The sequence below is a fragment of the Prionailurus viverrinus genome, chromosome C1, assembly GCF_022837055.1.
Source record: "Prionailurus viverrinus isolate Anna chromosome C1, UM_Priviv_1.0, whole genome shotgun sequence".
Lineage (NCBI taxonomy): Eukaryota > Metazoa > Chordata > Mammalia > Carnivora > Felidae > Prionailurus > Prionailurus viverrinus.
In genome coordinates, this window is record NC_062568.1 from 210,583,137 (window position 1) to 210,601,087 (window position 17,951).

Consider the following 17,951-nt stretch of genomic DNA (forward strand, 5'->3'; position numbering starts at 1 on the left):
GGTGTGAGGCATTGGTGTTTGCTGGGTGGGGACAGGGAAGCTGGGGGCTCCGTCATTCCATAGATATCCTCTTACAAAACACAAATTCAACAACGTGATTATCAAGAATTTCAAGTCCGTGGGGGCACCTGGGTGGCTCAGTCGGTTGAACTTCAGCTCAGGTCATGGTTTCTCGGTTTGACAGTTTGAGCCCCGCGTCGGGTTGGCTGCTTGTCCGTGTAGAGCCCGCTTCGGATCCTCCTGGCCCCCCTCTCTCTCTGCCCTCCCCCCACTCTGTTTCTCAAAAATAAAATAAAACTTAAAAGACAAAAAAGAATCTCAAATCAGCGACGGCAGAGCATTTAACCACACGTGCAGGGATCGCTTCCCTGTGCGAATCCTGGTTCTGCCATCCATTGGTCTTGGGGACCAGCCTGAGATCCTGTGAGCTGTAAATGGGGACAATGACAGCGTGGGGGGGGGCGGCTTGTGAGGATGAGGGGGCTTGCCCCCGCGGCCCTTCCTGTCAGTCCCAGAGCCTCCCTGGGCCCTCCGGAGTCCTGTCCACCCCTCCTCCACGTCTCCTTATCTCTGGAGACCCTACCTGCTCCCCTCCCAGATGCTCCTCTTCCCCTCCAGAAAGAAGTGCAGATCAAATTCCACGTCCTGCTCACCTCCTACGAGCTCATCACCATCGACCAGGCCATCCTGGGCTCCATCGAGTGGGCCTGCCTTGTGGTGGACGAGGCCCACCGGCTCAAGAACAACCAGTCCAAGGTAGGCGGTGCTGGCTGCTGGCCCCTGGAGCCACCCCTTCCACCCCGGTGGAGGGGTGGGGTGGGGAGGGGTGCTGGCTGGCCGCCCCGCTCCCCCTAACTGGCCGCCTCCTCCCCGAAGTTCTTCAGGGTCTTGAACAGCTACAAGATCGATTACAAGCTGCTGCTGACGGGGACCCCGCTTCAGAACAACCTGGAGGAGCTTTTCCACCTCCTCAACTTCCTGACTCCAGAGAGGTTCAAGTGAGCCAGGGGGTGTGGCCGGGGAGGGGTCGTGGCCGGGGAGGCAGGCCGGAGGGCAGCCAGGGAAGACCAGTTCAGTGGGAGCTGGAGCTCAGCTTCCTTGTCAGTAAAATGGGAGCATTGGCAGCAGCCTGCCCCAAATGACCTGTGCGGGAGGGGCCGCGGCCCTGGCGTGTGCAGGGGGCTCCGTGGACGTGAGCTGCCCTGAATACTGTGACTGATCCTCGGCTCTGCCCCAGGAGACCGCCGGGGCGTCCTCTGGGGCTGCTGTCCTTGCCCCCCATGCCCTGTCTCATTCCTTCCCCTCCACTAACACCTAGGTGACCACCTGGGTGACAGTGATGAGGGCAGAAGGCTGGGGGTGGTGGTGGATATGGGGTGAACACGGAGCCCCTGCCAGTGGGGGGCCCCGGCCTCCTTGCCTTCACCTACCCCATTCTCCGGCTCAGAATGGGGGGTTCAGGGTGGAGGGTGCTGACTTCAGAATCAGGAGATACAGATTGGAGGGCAGGCCGCACCATACAACCTTGGGCCCCCATCAGCCTCAGTTTCCTTTCCTGTAACAGGGGTAAAAGTCCTAGAGACTTTGTTTCCAGGACAGCTTTGAGGAGAGGAAGTTATCCTATGTGGTCGAGCTATACTGGAGGGGTGGGGACACGGGCTTAGGTGGACACTGAAGGGACACTTAGGGCAGGGCGAAGGCTCCCAGGCCCACCAGCTAACCGGCCTGCCCTTGACCCTCTGGTCCCCCACCCCAATCCTGACTTCCTCTGCAGAGGGCTTTGGCCTGTTCCAGTCCCCTGCTCCTGGCTCTGATCCTGGTTCTCTCTCGCAGCAATCTGGAGGGCTTCCTGGAGGAGTTTGCCGATATCTCCAAGGAAGACCAGATCAAAAAGCTCCATGACCTGCTGGGGCCGCACATGCTGAGGCGGCTCAAGGCCGATGTGTTCAAGAACATGCCGGCCAAGACCGAGCTGATCGTTCGCGTGGAGCTGAGCCAGATGCAGAAGTGAGTGGACGCTCCGCCCCCGCTGGGGCCCCGCCACAGAGCGGCCTGCCTCACGCCCCCTGGGCTTGCCTTCTCCCAGAAGGTCTGACTGAGCCTTCCAGCAACGCTTCCCCGGGTGATGGGAAGGCTCTGCGCCCCACACCCTGCTCCCTCCCCTCCCCCGCGGACCCCTTGACTCACCTTTTGCACACGCTTCCTTCTTTGACCTCTTTCACTGGCCTGGGTTAGGGCTGCCTGAGGCTTTTCAGTGTCCTCAGTAACTTGCTGGGTGAGTCGGGGCCTGGGGCTTCACCCGGCAGGGCCCCTCTGGTCTCTGTGAGTGGTGCTCAGCCGGCAGCCCCTCTCCCTGCAGAGCAGAGAGTGTCCTCTCAGAGGTCAGGGCGGCCCTGGCGTCCAGCCTGCCTTTCCTCCTCGCCCTGCTGCAGGAAGTACTACAAGTTCATCCTCACGCGGAACTTCGAGGCACTGAACTCCAAGGGGGGAGGGAACCAGGTGTCGCTGCTCAACATCATGATGGACCTGAAGAAGTGTTGCAACCACCCCTACCTCTTCCCCGTGGCTGCCGTGGTAGGTCCCCATGGCCGCCCTGTGGCCACTGTAGTGGGTGCCTGTGACCGTCACGGTAAGGGCCCGAGGCTGCCGCGGTAGGTTCCCTTTGCCCGTCGTGGTGCCTGTCCGTGGCTGCCGTGGCACCCTCAGCCCCCCAGCCCTCCCCGCACGTGTGGACTTACAGGTGATGTGGCCCCGTTACACCCAGTTTCTGAAAACTTACCTCCGTCCGTTGCTCAGGCAGGCCCTCTCCTTCCCTTGACCCCTCCTTGTGCCCACAAAGCAGTGGGGGGCATCAGGGCACCCCAGGCTGATCTGGCTGTGCTCGGTCACCGGGGGAGTCCGGAAGGCCTGCGTGGGGCCCCAGGTAGTCCTGAAGTGAGAGACTGGACCCGGGTCAGGCACCAGCTCCAACCCTGTGGTCTCAGGAAAGCCAGTGGTCCTGCTCCGAGCCTCAGCTTTATCTTCTATAAAATGGGACAGTAACAGCATCTGCCTGAAAGGGTGAGGGCCGGGTGAGAAAGTGCCCTCAGAGAGAGCCCGGCACGGCTGTTCTTGTCACCGTCACTACTGTTCTGGTTCTTGCTGAAACCCTCCGCGGTGTCTGCCTCCTGCCCCCAGACAGCCAGACACGTGCAGAGGGAGCCGTGGGGGGCCGTGCTGTGGGTGATCTGCCCCCCAGATCTCTCTCACCTCCCTGGCACGGCAGGGCCCTTGGGCTGATGTCCTGCCCAGCTGGGGTTCAGGGCTTGGCCTTGCCAGGATGCGCCCTACCATGACCACAGAGACCAGGCATAATTCCTTCTGGGAAGGCCGGCTTAGTTTAAGACCCTGTCATCGCCTGTTGGCTGATGTCCCCGGTGTCCTGGTGGAGTGCCAGCAGGGGGAGACGGAGGGCTCTGCCTGGGAGTGCCGTGTGCCCAGAGGGGCCCCGTGGGATGAGTGGCCTGTCTGCCCGGTCCGACCCGGGAAGCCCCCCAATGCCCCACCTTCTGCTGTGTCTACAGGAGGCCCCCGTCTTGCCCAATGGCTCCTATGACGGCAGCTCCCTGGTCAAGTCCTCGGGCAAGCTCATGCTGCTACAGAAGATGCTCAAGAAACTGAGGGATGAAGGGCACCGCGTGCTCATTTTCTCCCAGGTGAGCTGACCTCCCTGCTTCCCCCCCCCCCCCCCCCGCAGCCCCCACTCCACATCCTGCAGAGGGCACCCCTGCCAGCTGAGGGCGCCGCCTGCCGGTGGCCCTCCAGGCCTGGTGCTCTTTCCCGGTGGACTGCACGTCAGAGGTTGTTCGTGTGCGCCCTGGCCGGGCACAGCCCAGAAAGCTGGCTGGGTGCCAAGCTCCAGGAGCTCAGGGCATGTTGGCCATAAAGCCCAGCGTCTTCCCCACCACCTGCCCCTTCTGGCCTGCCCACCCCCCCCCCGAAGCAGCAGAGCCTTCCCCGGTGTCCAGGCTGGGACGACAGCCCCTGGCCCTCACCCCTGCAGCCTGACTTGTCACAGGCGGGCCCTGAGGCTGGTTTGGGCAGAGCCTGTGCGGGGGCAGCTCCTCCTGAAATGGCACGCGTACCACTGCCTCTTGGCTGGTCAGAGGCAGGCCGTGCAGCCCGGGGGTCTGCTGGTCTGTGCACCCCTTGTTCCCTCACCCCTCTGGTTGCATCTGTCAGGCTCTGTGGGAGGCACGGGGCCAGTCCCTGTCCTTGAGACACGCCCAGTCTAGTGTGGGAGACGGATGTGGGCGACGGACGTAAAGAGACATTTAGTTCCGGGGTCGTCTCTGTGATGGGAGTCAGCAATGGTCCTGCGGGTCCTGGTGCTAAAAATGCTCCTGTATTCTGGGACGGAGCCAGGCCCCTTGCTCAAAGCCAGAGAGGAGGATGTGGCTCTTCTGTGTACCGAAGTCAGCTGGTGACCGCGGCTCCTGCCTGCAGCCTCGACCCCACCATGGGCCCGCAGGAGGCCCAGAGACGTTGGGGAAATCTGACCAAGCCTGGCACTGTGGACTGGCTTGGAGACTGGACCCACAATGCCCCCAACCCCCTGCCAACATAAGATATGATTCTGGGACCAAAGAGAAGGGACTGCGCAACTCCTAGAAATGGGCACAGAGGGAAAGGGACGGAGACAGAGCACCTAAAACGGGCCCACAAACCCCACTTCCAAACCTCATGACAAAACCGGATATTAGGACATCCCACAAAACAGTACGTACACTCCAAACGAAAAGAATAATAGAAAAGCCTGAAAAAGACTTCAGACAAGCATGTTTAGGATCCCCAAAATTAATGGAGTAACAACCCATAAATCAAGAAGAAATCAGTTAAGCACAAGCAGGAAGAAATGAACAAGAATAATTGGATAGGAAAAGGGTCTGCGTGGAACTAAAATAAAACATTTCAACACCTTGGATAAACTCTCAGCACTGGTGAGGGCAATGCTGATGAATGGGACCTGGTGCTGAGAATCTCCCCAGAATGGAGCAGAGAGACACAAAGATCAGAAAGGAGAAAGTGCACGAAGGACACCTTGAGAGGCTCCAATAATCATCTAACAGGAGTTGCAGAGGAAGAAATAGAGAAAATGGCGAAGAAGCTGGAATCCGTGAGAGTTTGCAGACCTGGGGGAAGACGTGAGGTCTCAGATCTGAAACGTACTCTGGAGTACCAAGCAGGATAAATATAAAGAAACGAATCCCTAGGCACCTTACAGGGAAATCACAGCACTTCAGACCTAGTACCTACAAAGGAATGATGATCAGACTGTCCTTAGGCTTCTCATCGGCAACAACAGGTGGCAGGAGGCAGTCGTAAAATCTTCAGTATCCTGCGGGAATGGATCATTTTATATCCAGCTCAACTATCTCTCAAGAATGAAGGGAGATACACGGGGTAATGGGAGCCCAGAAGGGACTGCTATTCTCTTCTTATAGGGAGCAGTGAAATCAGGGAAAACCTCACAGAAGAGGTGCTGTTTGAGTTCCCTAGGCAGTAAGGGGGTGGGCTTTCCAGGAGGAGAGGCCAGGTCATTTGGGGTAGCTGAGGGTATGATGGAAGCATTGAGACATGAAGCCCATATAGAATGCCAGGGTGAGGAGCTGGGATTTTGTGCTGTGAGGTAAGGGCAGGGCTGCTCAGAGCTGTGCTTTAGACAGATGGCTGTGGGGCTGGTGTGGGTGATGCAGTGACTCTGGGGGTCAAGGCTGGAGGCTGCATTCTTCTCCAGGGAGCCCCGAGTCGGGTCTGCCTGGGTCCCACCTCTCTCCCCACTCAACAGGCAGCTCTGTCTTCCCCAAACTCATGGGGACCATGCCCGTGGCCCCATGGGATTCCTTGCTCTGGGGCAGCCCCTCAGGCATATCATGTCCCCTGCAGATGACGAAGATGTTGGACCTTCTGGAGGACTTCCTGGAGTATGAGGGCTACAAGTATGAGCGGATTGATGGTGGCATCACTGGGGGCCTCCGACAAGAGGCGATCGACAGATTCAACGGTACCCTGCCTTACCCATGCATTCTTGACTGGGACCCTATATCTGCCCTTCCTCCCAGGCTGGGGTCTCAGCCAGGCCACCCAACTGATGTTCAGATTAGTTTCCCCTCACGTGGCTGCAGAAAGCAGATTGGTGTCTAAGTCCTAACAGCTGTCCCTTTTAAATGCTAAAAGGAATGAATTCCACGGAACCTCTGGGGGCTGCCTGGGGTGCTGAGGGCCCAGTAGGGAACACCTGCTTGGAACTGAGACCCAGACCAGGAGAAAGAGGAAATTACCACCTCTGTTACTAAATGAAGCTGGGGCTGAGGGTCTGGCCGGCACCTGTGGGCTTCTGATACCCCAGATAAGCCACCGGTTACCAGCAGTGTGGGACAGAAGCTGCCACCCTAAAACAGACCGCGGGAGGGGTGGAGCTGAGCGCCTGCTCCCTGCAGGCTGCTTCCTAGCGACAGAGAGGAAGAAGCAGAGCCCTACGCATCCAAACTCAATGTACTCTCTTCCTGGCCCGGGAAGGAGAGACCGGAGCTTGCTGGGCAGTGAAGGAGACCTCCGGAGTGGGGGAGAGGTCAGGTGACCCAGTGCCCCTTTATAGTGGCAAGGTTTGCAGCAGTGATGATGAGCTGTTTCCCTGGGGCTTGTGGCTTTCTGCTGGCCTCCACCCTCAGAACAGGGCTGGGGCCCCACTGCCCGATCGCCCAGGGGAGGGGTTCCTGTTGTCCACTCGTGTTTGAGGTGAAGCGAGTCCAGAGTTGCAAGATCTAGACGGAGGTGGGAGTGGCCGAGGCCCCGGGAGGATCGGGAACCTGTTTGCAGCTCTCTCGGGCGCACAGGTCAGACCCCGTCACTTATGAAGGGCTCAGGTGGGCCTGAGAACCAGCTGTCTTGCGACAGTGGGAGCTGCCCGGTGGGGTGGCCAGGGCCCTGTAGTTTGGTCTTTGCTCATCTAGGCTTTGAACGTAACTTCCTTCTCTCTCTGGCTCCCTCCTGTAGAGTCAGGACTCAGAGCACAGCTGGGGGCTGAGTGGGGCTCAAGGGGGCTGCTCTGTCCCCACCCTGGGCCCTGGGCCTCCTCAGGCTTACCCTGAACACAGCTGCGGCTGATGTCATCTGTGATGGGGCCACGGTGTCCCAGCACCCCCCTCCCCCTCTCCTGTCCTCTCCAGCCCTCCTATCTGCTGTCCACCTGTGCCCACCCTCACCTCTCTGGGCAGCCCCTCACTGGCCCCACTGGGCACCTGCCTCTCTTCCTCAGCCCCCGGGGCCCAGCAGTTCTGCTTCCTCCTCTCGACCCGGGCGGGTGGCCTGGGCATCAACCTGGCTACAGCAGACACGGTCATCATCTACGACTCAGACTGGAATCCGCACAATGACATCCAGGTCTGTGGCCCTGACACCGTAACCCTGTCAGAGAGCCCCCTTGCCACCACTGGTTCTGTGGGCTTTCCACCCCTCCCCCTCAGACTGTGTGTCCGGGTGTCACCTCCCCCTGGGCCACCCTCATGGAATCCCAGCCCCAAGAGGGGACCTGGGAGGTGAGTGGAGGCTGTGCCCTGCCCCTCCAGCTTCCTCACTGTACAAAAGAGGAAATGCCCAGAGAGGGCAGGCAATGTGCCCAAGGACACACAGCAGTCTGTGTGGCTGATAACCCTTCGTCTGTCCCATCACTCTTAGGATCAAGCCCATGGGGGGAGTCAAAAGGAGGGAGTCCTGGGACCCAGACGGGGGGCAATTTGGGGGGGAAACCAAGGAAATACTGGGGGGACAAGCCTGTGGGAGAAGAGATGGAGGAGGGGCAAGCGGGGTTGGTGAGGAAGGATGGAAGGGCTGAAGGGGTAGGGGTGTGGGAACTAAGACACACGCTCTTGTCCCTGGCCACCTGGGGCAGGGATGGACACACTGAGTACATACTGTTAGGGGCACACACAAACTCATGTCTCACGCACACGTGTGTGCGCCCACGCAGAGTCACCCACACAGATAGTCACGCTAGGGTCGCCTCACGCAGACGCCTGATGCACAGAGCCTCGGGCACGTCCTCATACCAATGGGCAGCTTGCTGGCCTTGCTGCCCTCCCAGGGTGGCCGAGTGTCTCCAACAGGAGCTCCTGCGGTCACGAGCGGCTCGCTTCAAGGGAGGTGCCACCCCACCTCCCCAGGACTGCCGTCAGAGCCCCGTGTGGCTTTCTCAGGGGCACACACTGGCTCCCCCCCCCCTGCACACACCCCCGCCCACCTGCAGTTTTGCCTAGTTCCACCTATGGGGGCGCCCAGGCCCACCCGAGACCACCCACGGTCAGGAAGCCAGCACAGCCCCATGCAGAACAGGCCCCTGAGCACGCGTGCACGCCCCTCCCACCTTGCGGCTCCCGGCCCCCGCCCTTGGCTGAACCCCCAGCACTGAGCTGCGGCTTGCCCCCAGGCCTTCAGCCGCGCCCACCGCATCGGACAGAACAAGAAGGTAATGATCTACCGCTTTGTGACTCGGGCCTCGGTGGAGGAGCGCATCACGCAGGTGGCCAAGCGCAAGATGATGCTCACCCACCTGGTGGTGCGGCCTGGCCTCGGTTCCAAGTCTGGCTCCATGACCAAGCAGGAGCTGGACGACATCCTCAAGTTCGGCACCGAGGAGCTCTTCAAGGACGACGTGGAGGGTGGGCGTCTAGGGCGGCTAGTGGGTGGGGGTGACGCTCCATCCGTCCCCGGGGCCCACAGCCTTTCTCCTCTGCCCCCGTCTCTTGGCCATGGAGGGTAGGTTCAGGGCGGCGTCTCTAGGCACTGGGGCTAGGGGTTGCCCCCCAGCCCTGCAACCCCTCTGACTCTGTCCTACAGGCATGATGTCTCAGGGCCAGAGGCCTGTCACGCCCATCCCGGATGTCCAGTCCTCTAAAGGGGGAGCCCTGGCTGCCAGCGCCAAGAAAAAGCATGGCAGTACCCCGCCAGGTAGGGGCGAAGTCAGCCTAGCTCCCAGCTCCTCTTGTGTTTCGAGGGGTGTCCCGGAGAGGAAGGGTTTCGCCCCGCCCTGCCACCCCTTTCTGTGTTTTGTCGGGCTCCCGTGTTCGCCCCCACTGGCCCCTCACTTGGGTGCCCGCGGACTGTCCGGTGAGCAGGCAGCCGCGCTGATACGGTGCAGGTTCCGCTCTCTGATCTGCTGCCGCCCCTACTGGAGGCTGGGAAGGGCCATGGTCGGGAGTCTGTTCCTGTGGGGTCCCCACACTTGGACCTGGGCACCCCATCTTGTCCCTTCACTCTGCACCCTGTCTGCTCCCAGGCGACAACAAGGACGTGGAGGACAGCAGTGTGATCCACTATGACGATGCGGCCATCTCCAAGCTGCTGGACAGAAACCAGGACGCCACGGACGACACGGAGCTGCAGAACATGAACGAATACCTGAGCTCCTTCAAGGTGGCGCAGTACGTGGTGCGCGAGGAGGATGGCGTGGTAAGCCCGCGGCCCCGCCCCCGCTGCGGCCCCGCCCCCGCTGCGGCCCCGCCCCCGCTGCGGCCCCGCCCCCGCTGCGGCCCCGCCCCCGCTGCGGCCCCGCCCCCGCTGCGGCCCCGCCCCCGCTGCGGCCCCGCCCCCGCTGCGGCCCCGCCCCCGCCGCGGCCGCCCTTCTCCTCTCACAGCAAACTTTTAATCCTGGGTCTCTCCTGGGTGGCGTCTCCGCTTCCTCCTCCTCCGCTTCCTCCTCAACTCCCATCACCCTCCATGCAGACCCTGGGTGCTAATTATCCTTCAGGAACCAGGAGCCTCCTGAGGGCAAGGCTGCGGCTTATTCACTTCTGTACCCCAGTGCCTGGCACACGGCCAGGAAATACTTTTGGAGTGAATGAATGAATGAACGAACGAACGAACGAACGAATGACTGTGTCAGGGGCAGGAGGAAGACCTGTTGGGGCTGGGGTGATCAAGGTGGCTTCCTGGAGTAGGCAGGCTTTCCGATTCATCTTGGGCTCTTGGAGGGTGGGGAGTGGCGGAGGCCGCTGGGAGGCTCCCGGGGGAGCTGTTGGTCCCACCTCCGAGCATCCGGGGCCTGCGCCTGCGGGGCCTGCCCTCATGGGCCCTGCGCCTGTGTCCAGGAGGAGGTGGAGCGGGAGATCATCAAGCAGGAGGAGAACGTGGACCCCGACTACTGGGAGAAGCTGCTTCGGCACCACTACGAGCAGCAGCAGGAGGACCTGGCCCGCAATCTGGGCAAGGGCAAGCGCATCCGCAAGCAGGTCAACTACAACGACGCCTCCCAGGAGGACCAGGGTGCGTGGCCCCGGGCGGGCAAGAAGCCTGTGGGCGCTGAGAGTGCGGGCGGTCAGAGGGCTGGCGGGGGGGGGGGGGGGGGGGGGGGGGGGGGGGGGGGGGGGCTTGGAGAAAGGGGGCTGGGAGCAGGGGTGGGTGCCGGCTGTTTGGGAAGCTTGGTGGCTAGGGGTCCAGTGACTTCACCACTGCTCCTGGTGTGGCCTTGGGGAAGCCTCAGTTTCCGCATCTGTGAGAGAGGGATGATGACGGTGTCATGCCTTAGGATACAGTGCAGGGCTGTTGGGGTTCAGTGAGCTCCCAGGAAGTACACCGTGCTCGTTTCGTTGTCCCTCACCCCTGGGCTGGGTTTTGGGGGCTTGGCATGGCCCTGGGCGTGGGGGGGCTCACTCTGTGTCTCTGCACGTGGCCCCTCACAGAGTGGCAGGACGAGCTCTCGGATAACCAGTCTGAATATTCCATCGGCTCCGAGGACGAGGACGAGGACTTTGAGGAAAGGCCAGAAGGGCAGAGTGAGTCTCAGGACTGGTGACCCTGGACTGGGGCCCAGACACTTGTCAGGGAGCTGCTGGTCAGCCTGGGGTCCCCTGGGGACACCAGGACAGTCGTCCATCCTTTGGAGGATGTCCTGAGGGGTCCTGCTGTCCTGGGGTGAGTTGCTGGAAGGGATGCGGGGGGTCGGGACACCCCGGGCTCCGGTGAGGTGTCGTGGTGGGTCTGCTTCCCAGGTGGACGGCGACAATCCAGGAGGCAGCTGAAAAGCGACAGGGACAAGCCCCTGCCACCTCTTCTCGCCCGTGTGGGTGGCAATATCGAGGTGGGGCCCGCCTGCACCCCACTTTCCCAGCTCCCCTTCCCCCTTCTCAGAACAAAGAGCTCATCCCTACTGCACCTCTGGGGGTATGGAGTAGGGATAGAGGCGGGGGGGGGGGGGGTGGCGAGGGGCCTGCCCAGCGTCACAGCCAAGTAGAGGTGGGGCCAGGACAGACCCCTGGGTCTCCGGGTCCTGCCTCCTCTGTGTTTCTCCCAGCTTCTCCCCTCCGTCCGCCTCTCTGCCCATCCCTGAGTTCTCTGCTCCTCCGTCCCACTCCCCGCCTGCCCAGGTGCTGGGCTTCAATGCCCGGCAGCGGAAGGCCTTTCTGAACGCCATCATGCGCTGGGGCATGCCCCCCCAGGACGCCTTCAACTCCCACTGGCTGGTGCGGGACCTTCGAGGGAAGAGCGAGAAGGAGTTTAGGTAAAGGGGCTGAGGTGGTGGCCCGGGGCGTGGCTGCCCACCCCAGAGCGGGCAGGCTCCACTGAGGGCACCTGCCCACCGGGCTGTGTTTGTGTTCCCGCCCTGGCTTACTGTCTGGAGGATTCCTGTTGTCTGGCCTTTGGGTGGGCAGGGCTCAGGTGCAGAAAACCCTGAGCAGCCGCCTCTGCTAGACCAGATCCAGGGCAAGGGCTGTCATGGGGGGGCTCCCTTCTGGGCCCCCCGCCCCCAGTCCTTCCCTAGGGGCCTGACCCAGCAGGCCTGACTGGGAGGCAGTTGATGGATGATGGCTCCAGCCAGGGGGTTACCTGGGGGTCCTGCCAGCCCTCTCAGAGGGTCCTTGCTGGCCCCTCACTCCCTGAGCCCCAGTCCCCCCCACCCCAGAGCCTATGTGTCCCTCTTCATGCGGCACCTGTGTGAGCCGGGGGCTGACGGTGCAGAGACCTTCGCGGACGGCGTGCCCCGTGAGGGCCTCTCGAGGCAGCACGTGCTTACCCGCATCGGGGTCATGTCACTGGTTAGGAAGAAGGTGGGTGAGTAAGCCTTGCCTGGGCCTTTCCTGGCGGCCCCCCCATGGCCCTTGTGTGCCCTCTGGGGGTCAGCGGGCAGAGGGCAAGTGCCTGGCTCCGGGCACTGAGTCAGGCTAGAGGGACCCCTCTGAATGCCTCTCTGGGCGGGGGTGGGGAGGCTGGAGGTGGGGACGGTAGGTCAAGGGGCAGAGCACACACTGGGGTGGGGGTGGGGCCTGGCGTAGAGGTTTGTGGTCAGAAGTGCATTCGGCTTGGCCAGCCTCGGTGGGGAGGTGGCATTCATCCCAAGCCCGGGACACCCCCTGTCCCTCCAGCCACCCTGAGGCCCTTGGCTCTGGGCTGAGACCACTTCCCTCTCTCCTTCCCTGTCTCCTGCCTCAGGTTCAGGAGTTTGAACACGTTAACGGGAAGTACAGCACCCCGGACTTGATCCCCGAGGGGCCCGAGGGCAAGAAGCCAAGCGAAGTCATCTCCTCGGACCCCAACACGCCAGTGCCCGCCAGCCCTGCCCACCTCCTGCCGGCCCCACTGGGCCTGCCAGGTCTGGGCTCCGATGTGCGGGGGAGGGCACCTGGGTCACGGGCGGTGGCAAGGCCCCGGGAGACGCCGGGTCCTCTGCACAACCCAGGACGGACAGCCTGCCTTCCCCCGCTGCAAGCTTCTGCCTGCAGAAATGTCGCTGTCCTGAGAGTTTATCTTTTTAATGGCTATTTACTCACCACAACGTTCAGTCCTTGCAAATCTTACTATTCGGTAGTTTCTCGTGTGTTCACAGGGGTGAGTTGCCTCTAATTCTAGAGCATTTTCATCCCCCTGTGAGAATCACATACTTGTTACCAGTCATTCCTTACTCTTTCTCCCCCGAGCCCCTGGCAACCACTAATCTACTCTGTGCATTTGCCTGTTCTGGACGTTCCATGTACGTGAAGCCACATAACACCTGGCCTTTTGTGTCCGGCTTCATTCTCTAGCATGTTTTTTATTTTTTTAATTTTTTAATGTTTATTTAATATTTGGGAGCGAGAGAGAAAGAGTGCCAGCGGGGGAGGGGCAGAGAGAGAGGGAGACACAGAATCCGAAGCGGGCTCCAGGCTCCGAGCTGTCAGCACAGAGCCTGACGCGGGGCTCGAACCCACGAACTGCGAGATCGTGACCTGAGCCGAAGTCGGACGCTTCACCGACTGAGCCCCCCAGGCGCCCCCGTCTAGCGTGTTTCTGAGGTTCATCCACGTTGTAGGGCGTGTCCCGCTTCCTTCCTGTTTTTGGCCGGGTGATACCCCATTGTGTGGGATGTGCCGTGTTTCTGTTTGCTCGGCCGTCAGCTGGTGGATTTGGGGCCATCGTGAATAAGGTGGGGGGTGCCATGAGTCACGTGGCTGTGAGCGTGGCTAGGAGTGGCACTGCTGCATCACGTGGCCTGACATTCTGAGGAACTGCTGGACTTTTTCAGAGTGGCCACGCCATTTGACGTTCTCACCAGCAACGTGTGATGCTTCCCGGTTTCCCCACCCCCTCCCCGAACATTTGTTTTCTGACTTTTTGCTTACGGCTGTCCCAGTGGATACCAAGTGGTGTCTCCCGTGGTTTTGATTTGCGTCTCTCTGACGGCTGAAGACGTTGAGAATCTTTTCACGCGCTTCTGGGCCATTCGCGTGTCTTTGGCGAAATGTCTTTTCAGATCTTTTGTTCCTCGTTAATTGTCTGTCTTTGAGTGTCTTTTGGTGACCCATGTGTTTATTTGGGCAAAGTGTCGTCTTCCCTCCGTTGGACCTCGAAGGCCCCGTTCTGACCTACCTATGCCCGGGTGAGGCGTGAATCCCTGAGAGGCTCAGTGCCTCCAAGGACATCTATCCTGCTCCTGGGCAAAAGTGTGCCCTCTGGAGGTGGACACACCTGGTCCTATCTGAGCCCCGTCTTCTCCCTTGTGATGTGGGACCGGACAGTGGACACCTCCCAGGGCTGCTCTGAGCACTGGGCAGGGTGTCAGGAATTGGCTCAGTAAGGGGAGGCACACAGCCTGTCAGCCAGCCTGAAGGCGGGAAGCACAGCCAGCTGTCCCGGCTCCTAGGCCGGCCTCCGCCAACCTCCCCTCCCTGCCATGGGCAGCCCTGTGCCATCAGCCTGTGGCTTTGGCCTCACTGGGCCCAAGGTCCTCCAAGGATCCCCATGTCTGCGGGCCTGGCTTGAGATCTCTGGCTCACCTGCTTCACCTGTCCTCCTTTTGGAGGGGCCAGGCCCAGAGGAGCCTCCTGAAGGCCAGCCTAGGTCTCCCCTGTGGCGCCCCATTTCCTGCCTTTCACCCCTTGCCTGCCCAAGCCCACCGTCTCACCTCTTCCCTTTGATCTTTCAGACAAAATGGAAGCCCAGCTGGGCTACATGGATGAGAAGGAGCTGGGGGTGCAGAAGCCAAAGAAGCCCCCAGAAATCCAGGTGTGGAGGATGCTGGTGCCTGGGCCCCTGGTGGGTACGGAGTGGGGGTTGGGTCTAGGGACCTTTTCAGCCCTTGCTTGGACAGCTGAAACCCAGACCTTCTGGCTCCACGCTCGGGCTTCTGGGTCCGGGGGGAGCAGTTTGGGAGCACGGACGGGAACCAGGAGGGAGTGGATTCCCAGCCGAGTGCCTGTCCTCTGCCCTCCATGCTGTTGAGGCCTCAGGCCCTGAAGCATCCCTGGCGTGTCCTCCCCAGGCCCTGCCAACTGCCCTGGACAGAGTGGAGGGCGAGGACAAGCATGAGAACTCAGATGGCCAGGAGCGACTGGAGGACACAGAGAAGGCCCCGCTGTCCCCAGAGCAGCCGCCAAAAGGTGAGGCTTCCCACGGTCCCCCACCTCTGCCAATGCAGTCTCTGGCTCCCACCAAGCTATGCTCCGCGCTGGCTCTCCCTGGCCGAGCGGCAGACTCCGTCCTACCATGACGGGATCCGCAGGAGGAGAGAGCCAGGGGCTCGGGTCTCTATAGTGGACTTAGCTTTCCCTACCAAGCAGAGTTTGGGGGTTACTGGGCTGTCTTTTTATTAGTGATTTCTAACTCCGTTGTATCGTGGTTGGGGCACGTGGGTCCGTGTGATATTGTTTCTACATTATGTTCATGAAACCTGCTTTTTGGCTTAATACGGTCAGATTTGGAAGTGGTCGCGTGTGCCTGGAAAGAATGCATATTCTCTTCATTACTGCGTGTGAGGTTCTGAACATACGTGTGAGGTCATTATGTTGTTCAAATTTTTGTTTGTTTGTTTGTTTGTTTACTTGAGAGAGAGCGGGAGTGAGCAGGGGAGGATCAGAGAGAGAGAGAGAATTGCAAGCAGGCTCTGTGCTGCCAGCCTGGAGCCGGACGTGGGGCTCGAGCTGTAAAATCATGACCTGAGCCGAGATCGAGAGTTGGATGCTCATCTGACTGAGCCCCCCAGGGGCCCCCTCAAACTCCTTACATCCTTATTCAGTTTTGGTTTGCTTTAATCCGTCACGTCTGAGAGACTTGTGTTAAAATCTCTCACTACGATTGTGGGTCAGTCCCTTTTGCCTTGTAAGGCCAGGGTTTGCCTCATTATCATTTGAGACTGGGTTGACAGATGCATATCGGTTTAGGGTTTCTATATCTTTCTGGTGAAGTGTGCCTCTTATATGATCCTTTTATCTCTCCTGATACTTTTTGCTTTAAGGTTTATTTAAGCTGATTTGGATGGATCGTACTTTTGTTCAGAATGTATTTGGTGTATATGGTTTTCTATACTTTCACTTCAAAAAATACACGTATACATGCACACTCTTCGCATGATGTAATCACATGGGTACAGTTTACCCATTTAAAGTGTACAAGTCAGGGGCGCCTGGGTGGCGCAGTCGGTTAAGTGTCCGACTTCAGCCAGGTCACGATCTCGCGGTCCATGAGTTCAAGCCCCACGTCAGGCTCTGGGCTGATGGCTCAGAGCCTGGAGCCTGTTTCCGATTCTGTGTCTCCCTCTCTCTCTACCCCTCCCCCATTCATGCTCTGTCTCTCTCTGTCCCAAAAATAAATAAAAAATGTTGAAAAAAAAAAAAAAAGAAAAAAAAATAAAGTGTACAAGTCAGTGATTTTTGGCATATTCGTAGAGTTTTGCAACCATCAGCGCCATTAATTTTTAGAATATTTTCATCATTCCAAAAAGAAACCCCATGTCCATTAGCATTTACTACCCGTTTCCTTCTCTCCTTAACCCCCGGCAGTCACTAAGTGTACTTTCTGTCTCTGTGGATTTGTCTGTTCTGGACACTTCAGGTAAATGGAATCATAAAACGGATGCCCTTCTGTGTCTGGCTTCTCTCACTCAGCATAATGTTTTTGAGGTTCATTTATCTTGTGGCGTGGATCAGCACGTCACCCCTTTTTATGGCTGAATAACATCCTGTTGTAGAAACACGTTGCCTTGTATTGTCATCAGTTGATGGGCGCTTGGGCTGTTTTCAATCTTTGGCTGCTGTGAACATTTCTGTAGCTTTTTTTTTTTTTTTAATTTTTTTTTTCAACGTTTATTTATTTTTGGGACAGAGAGAGACAGAGCATGAATGGGGGAAGGGCAGAGAGAGAGGGAGACACAGAATCGGAAACAGGCTCCAGGCTCTGAGCCATCAGCCCAGAGCCCGACGCGGGGCTCGAACTCACGGACCGCGAGATCGTGACCTGGCTGAAGTCGGACGCTTAACCGACTGCGCCACCCAGGCGCCCCGGGATTTGTTATTTTAAGTCCAATTACAGAATCTCTGTCTTTTAGCTGGCAAGTTTGATGTCTTTTCATTTAGTGTAATAGCTAGATATTTGCATGGATTTCCACTCTCTTACTTTGTGCTTTATATTACCCTTGCCTTTTTTTTTTCTCCTTTCCTATTGTCTCTTGGATTGATTAAATTTTCTTTTTATTTCCTCCCTCAGCTCCTTCGGAAAGGGTATAGTCAATCCTATTTGATACTCTTAAGCTGTTAACATGTATCCCTCCTGAATAAGAGAAGGATGGGGGACAGTTCTACTCCCTTAACATCTTCAACGTGCTGCTGCTCAGTGTTTTAGTTTCAACGTGTTTTAATTTCCCAAATTTGTTATGGTGCTTCTTTCTAAATCTTTTTTTTTAAAAGCTTATTTTATTTTGAGAGACAGAGAAAGAGAAGGGCAGAGAGAGAGGGAGGGAGAGAGAAAGAATCCCAAACAAGCTCCATACGGTCAGCTCAGAGCCCAATGCAGGTTTCGAACCCACAAACCTTGAGATCATGACCTGAGCCAAAATCAAGAGTCGGACACTTAACTGATTGAGCCACCCAGGCGCCCCTTGTTTCTAAATGTTTAATCTTTATTTAGACCTGACCATTCTTAGCAGTTTTATGTTTGGTTCCTCGTTCATCATTGCTTCGTTCAATGTCTTTCTTCCTAAAGTACCCCCTTTATTGGTGCCTTCAGCAGATTTCTGTGCACGGAAAATTCTCTCATTGCGTGTTGTTTTCTCCTTTACTCTTGAATAATAGTTAACAAAGCACGAGACGGGAGAGGGGTTTTCCCTCAGTGCTTTGAAGATGTTTATTCCCTGTGTGTTTTGGCTTCCACTGTGCTGAGAAGGCTGCTCTCAGGGTAACGGTTGCTCCTTTGTCGGAAACCTGCCTCTTCTGACTTTCCTAGCACGGAAAGACCACTTTTAAGATGCTCCGTTTGTGGGGGCGCCTGGATGGCTCAGTTGGTTAAGCATCCGTCCAACTCTTGATCTCAGCTCAGGTCCTGATCTCAGGCTTGTGGGTTTAAGCCCCGCATTGGGCTCCATGCTGTGCATGAAGACTACTTAAAAACAAAAAAGGAAAAGATGTTCATGTGCGTTTTCGCTACGATGAAATTTTTATTTATCTTGCTTGTGA

General features: G+C 58.4%; 1 protein-coding gene across 1 annotated transcript in view; it reads left to right on the forward strand.

Annotated features, from left to right (window-relative positions):
• Window positions 1-17,951, forward strand: part of CHD5 (chromodomain helicase DNA binding protein 5) — a 70,546-nt gene that overhangs the window by 31,557 nt on the left and 21,038 nt on the right. The window contains exons 16-33 of the mRNA XM_047873226.1: window positions 619-756; window positions 877-998; window positions 1,834-2,007; window positions 2,433-2,574; window positions 3,564-3,695; window positions 5,926-6,043; window positions 7,298-7,422; window positions 8,465-8,696; window positions 8,875-8,985; window positions 9,314-9,486; window positions 10,125-10,299; window positions 10,716-10,808; window positions 11,025-11,113; window positions 11,400-11,533; window positions 11,936-12,080; window positions 12,463-12,622; window positions 14,432-14,511; window positions 14,768-14,885. Coding sequence (XP_047729182.1) covers window positions 619-756; window positions 877-998; window positions 1,834-2,007; window positions 2,433-2,574; window positions 3,564-3,695; window positions 5,926-6,043; window positions 7,298-7,422; window positions 8,465-8,696; window positions 8,875-8,985; window positions 9,314-9,486; window positions 10,125-10,299; window positions 10,716-10,808; window positions 11,025-11,113; window positions 11,400-11,533; window positions 11,936-12,080; window positions 12,463-12,622; window positions 14,432-14,511; window positions 14,768-14,885 — 2,461 coding nt within the window. The remainder of the gene's footprint in view (window positions 1-618; window positions 757-876; window positions 999-1,833; window positions 2,008-2,432; window positions 2,575-3,563; window positions 3,696-5,925; window positions 6,044-7,297; window positions 7,423-8,464; window positions 8,697-8,874; window positions 8,986-9,313; window positions 9,487-10,124; window positions 10,300-10,715; window positions 10,809-11,024; window positions 11,114-11,399; window positions 11,534-11,935; window positions 12,081-12,462; window positions 12,623-14,431; window positions 14,512-14,767; window positions 14,886-17,951) is intronic.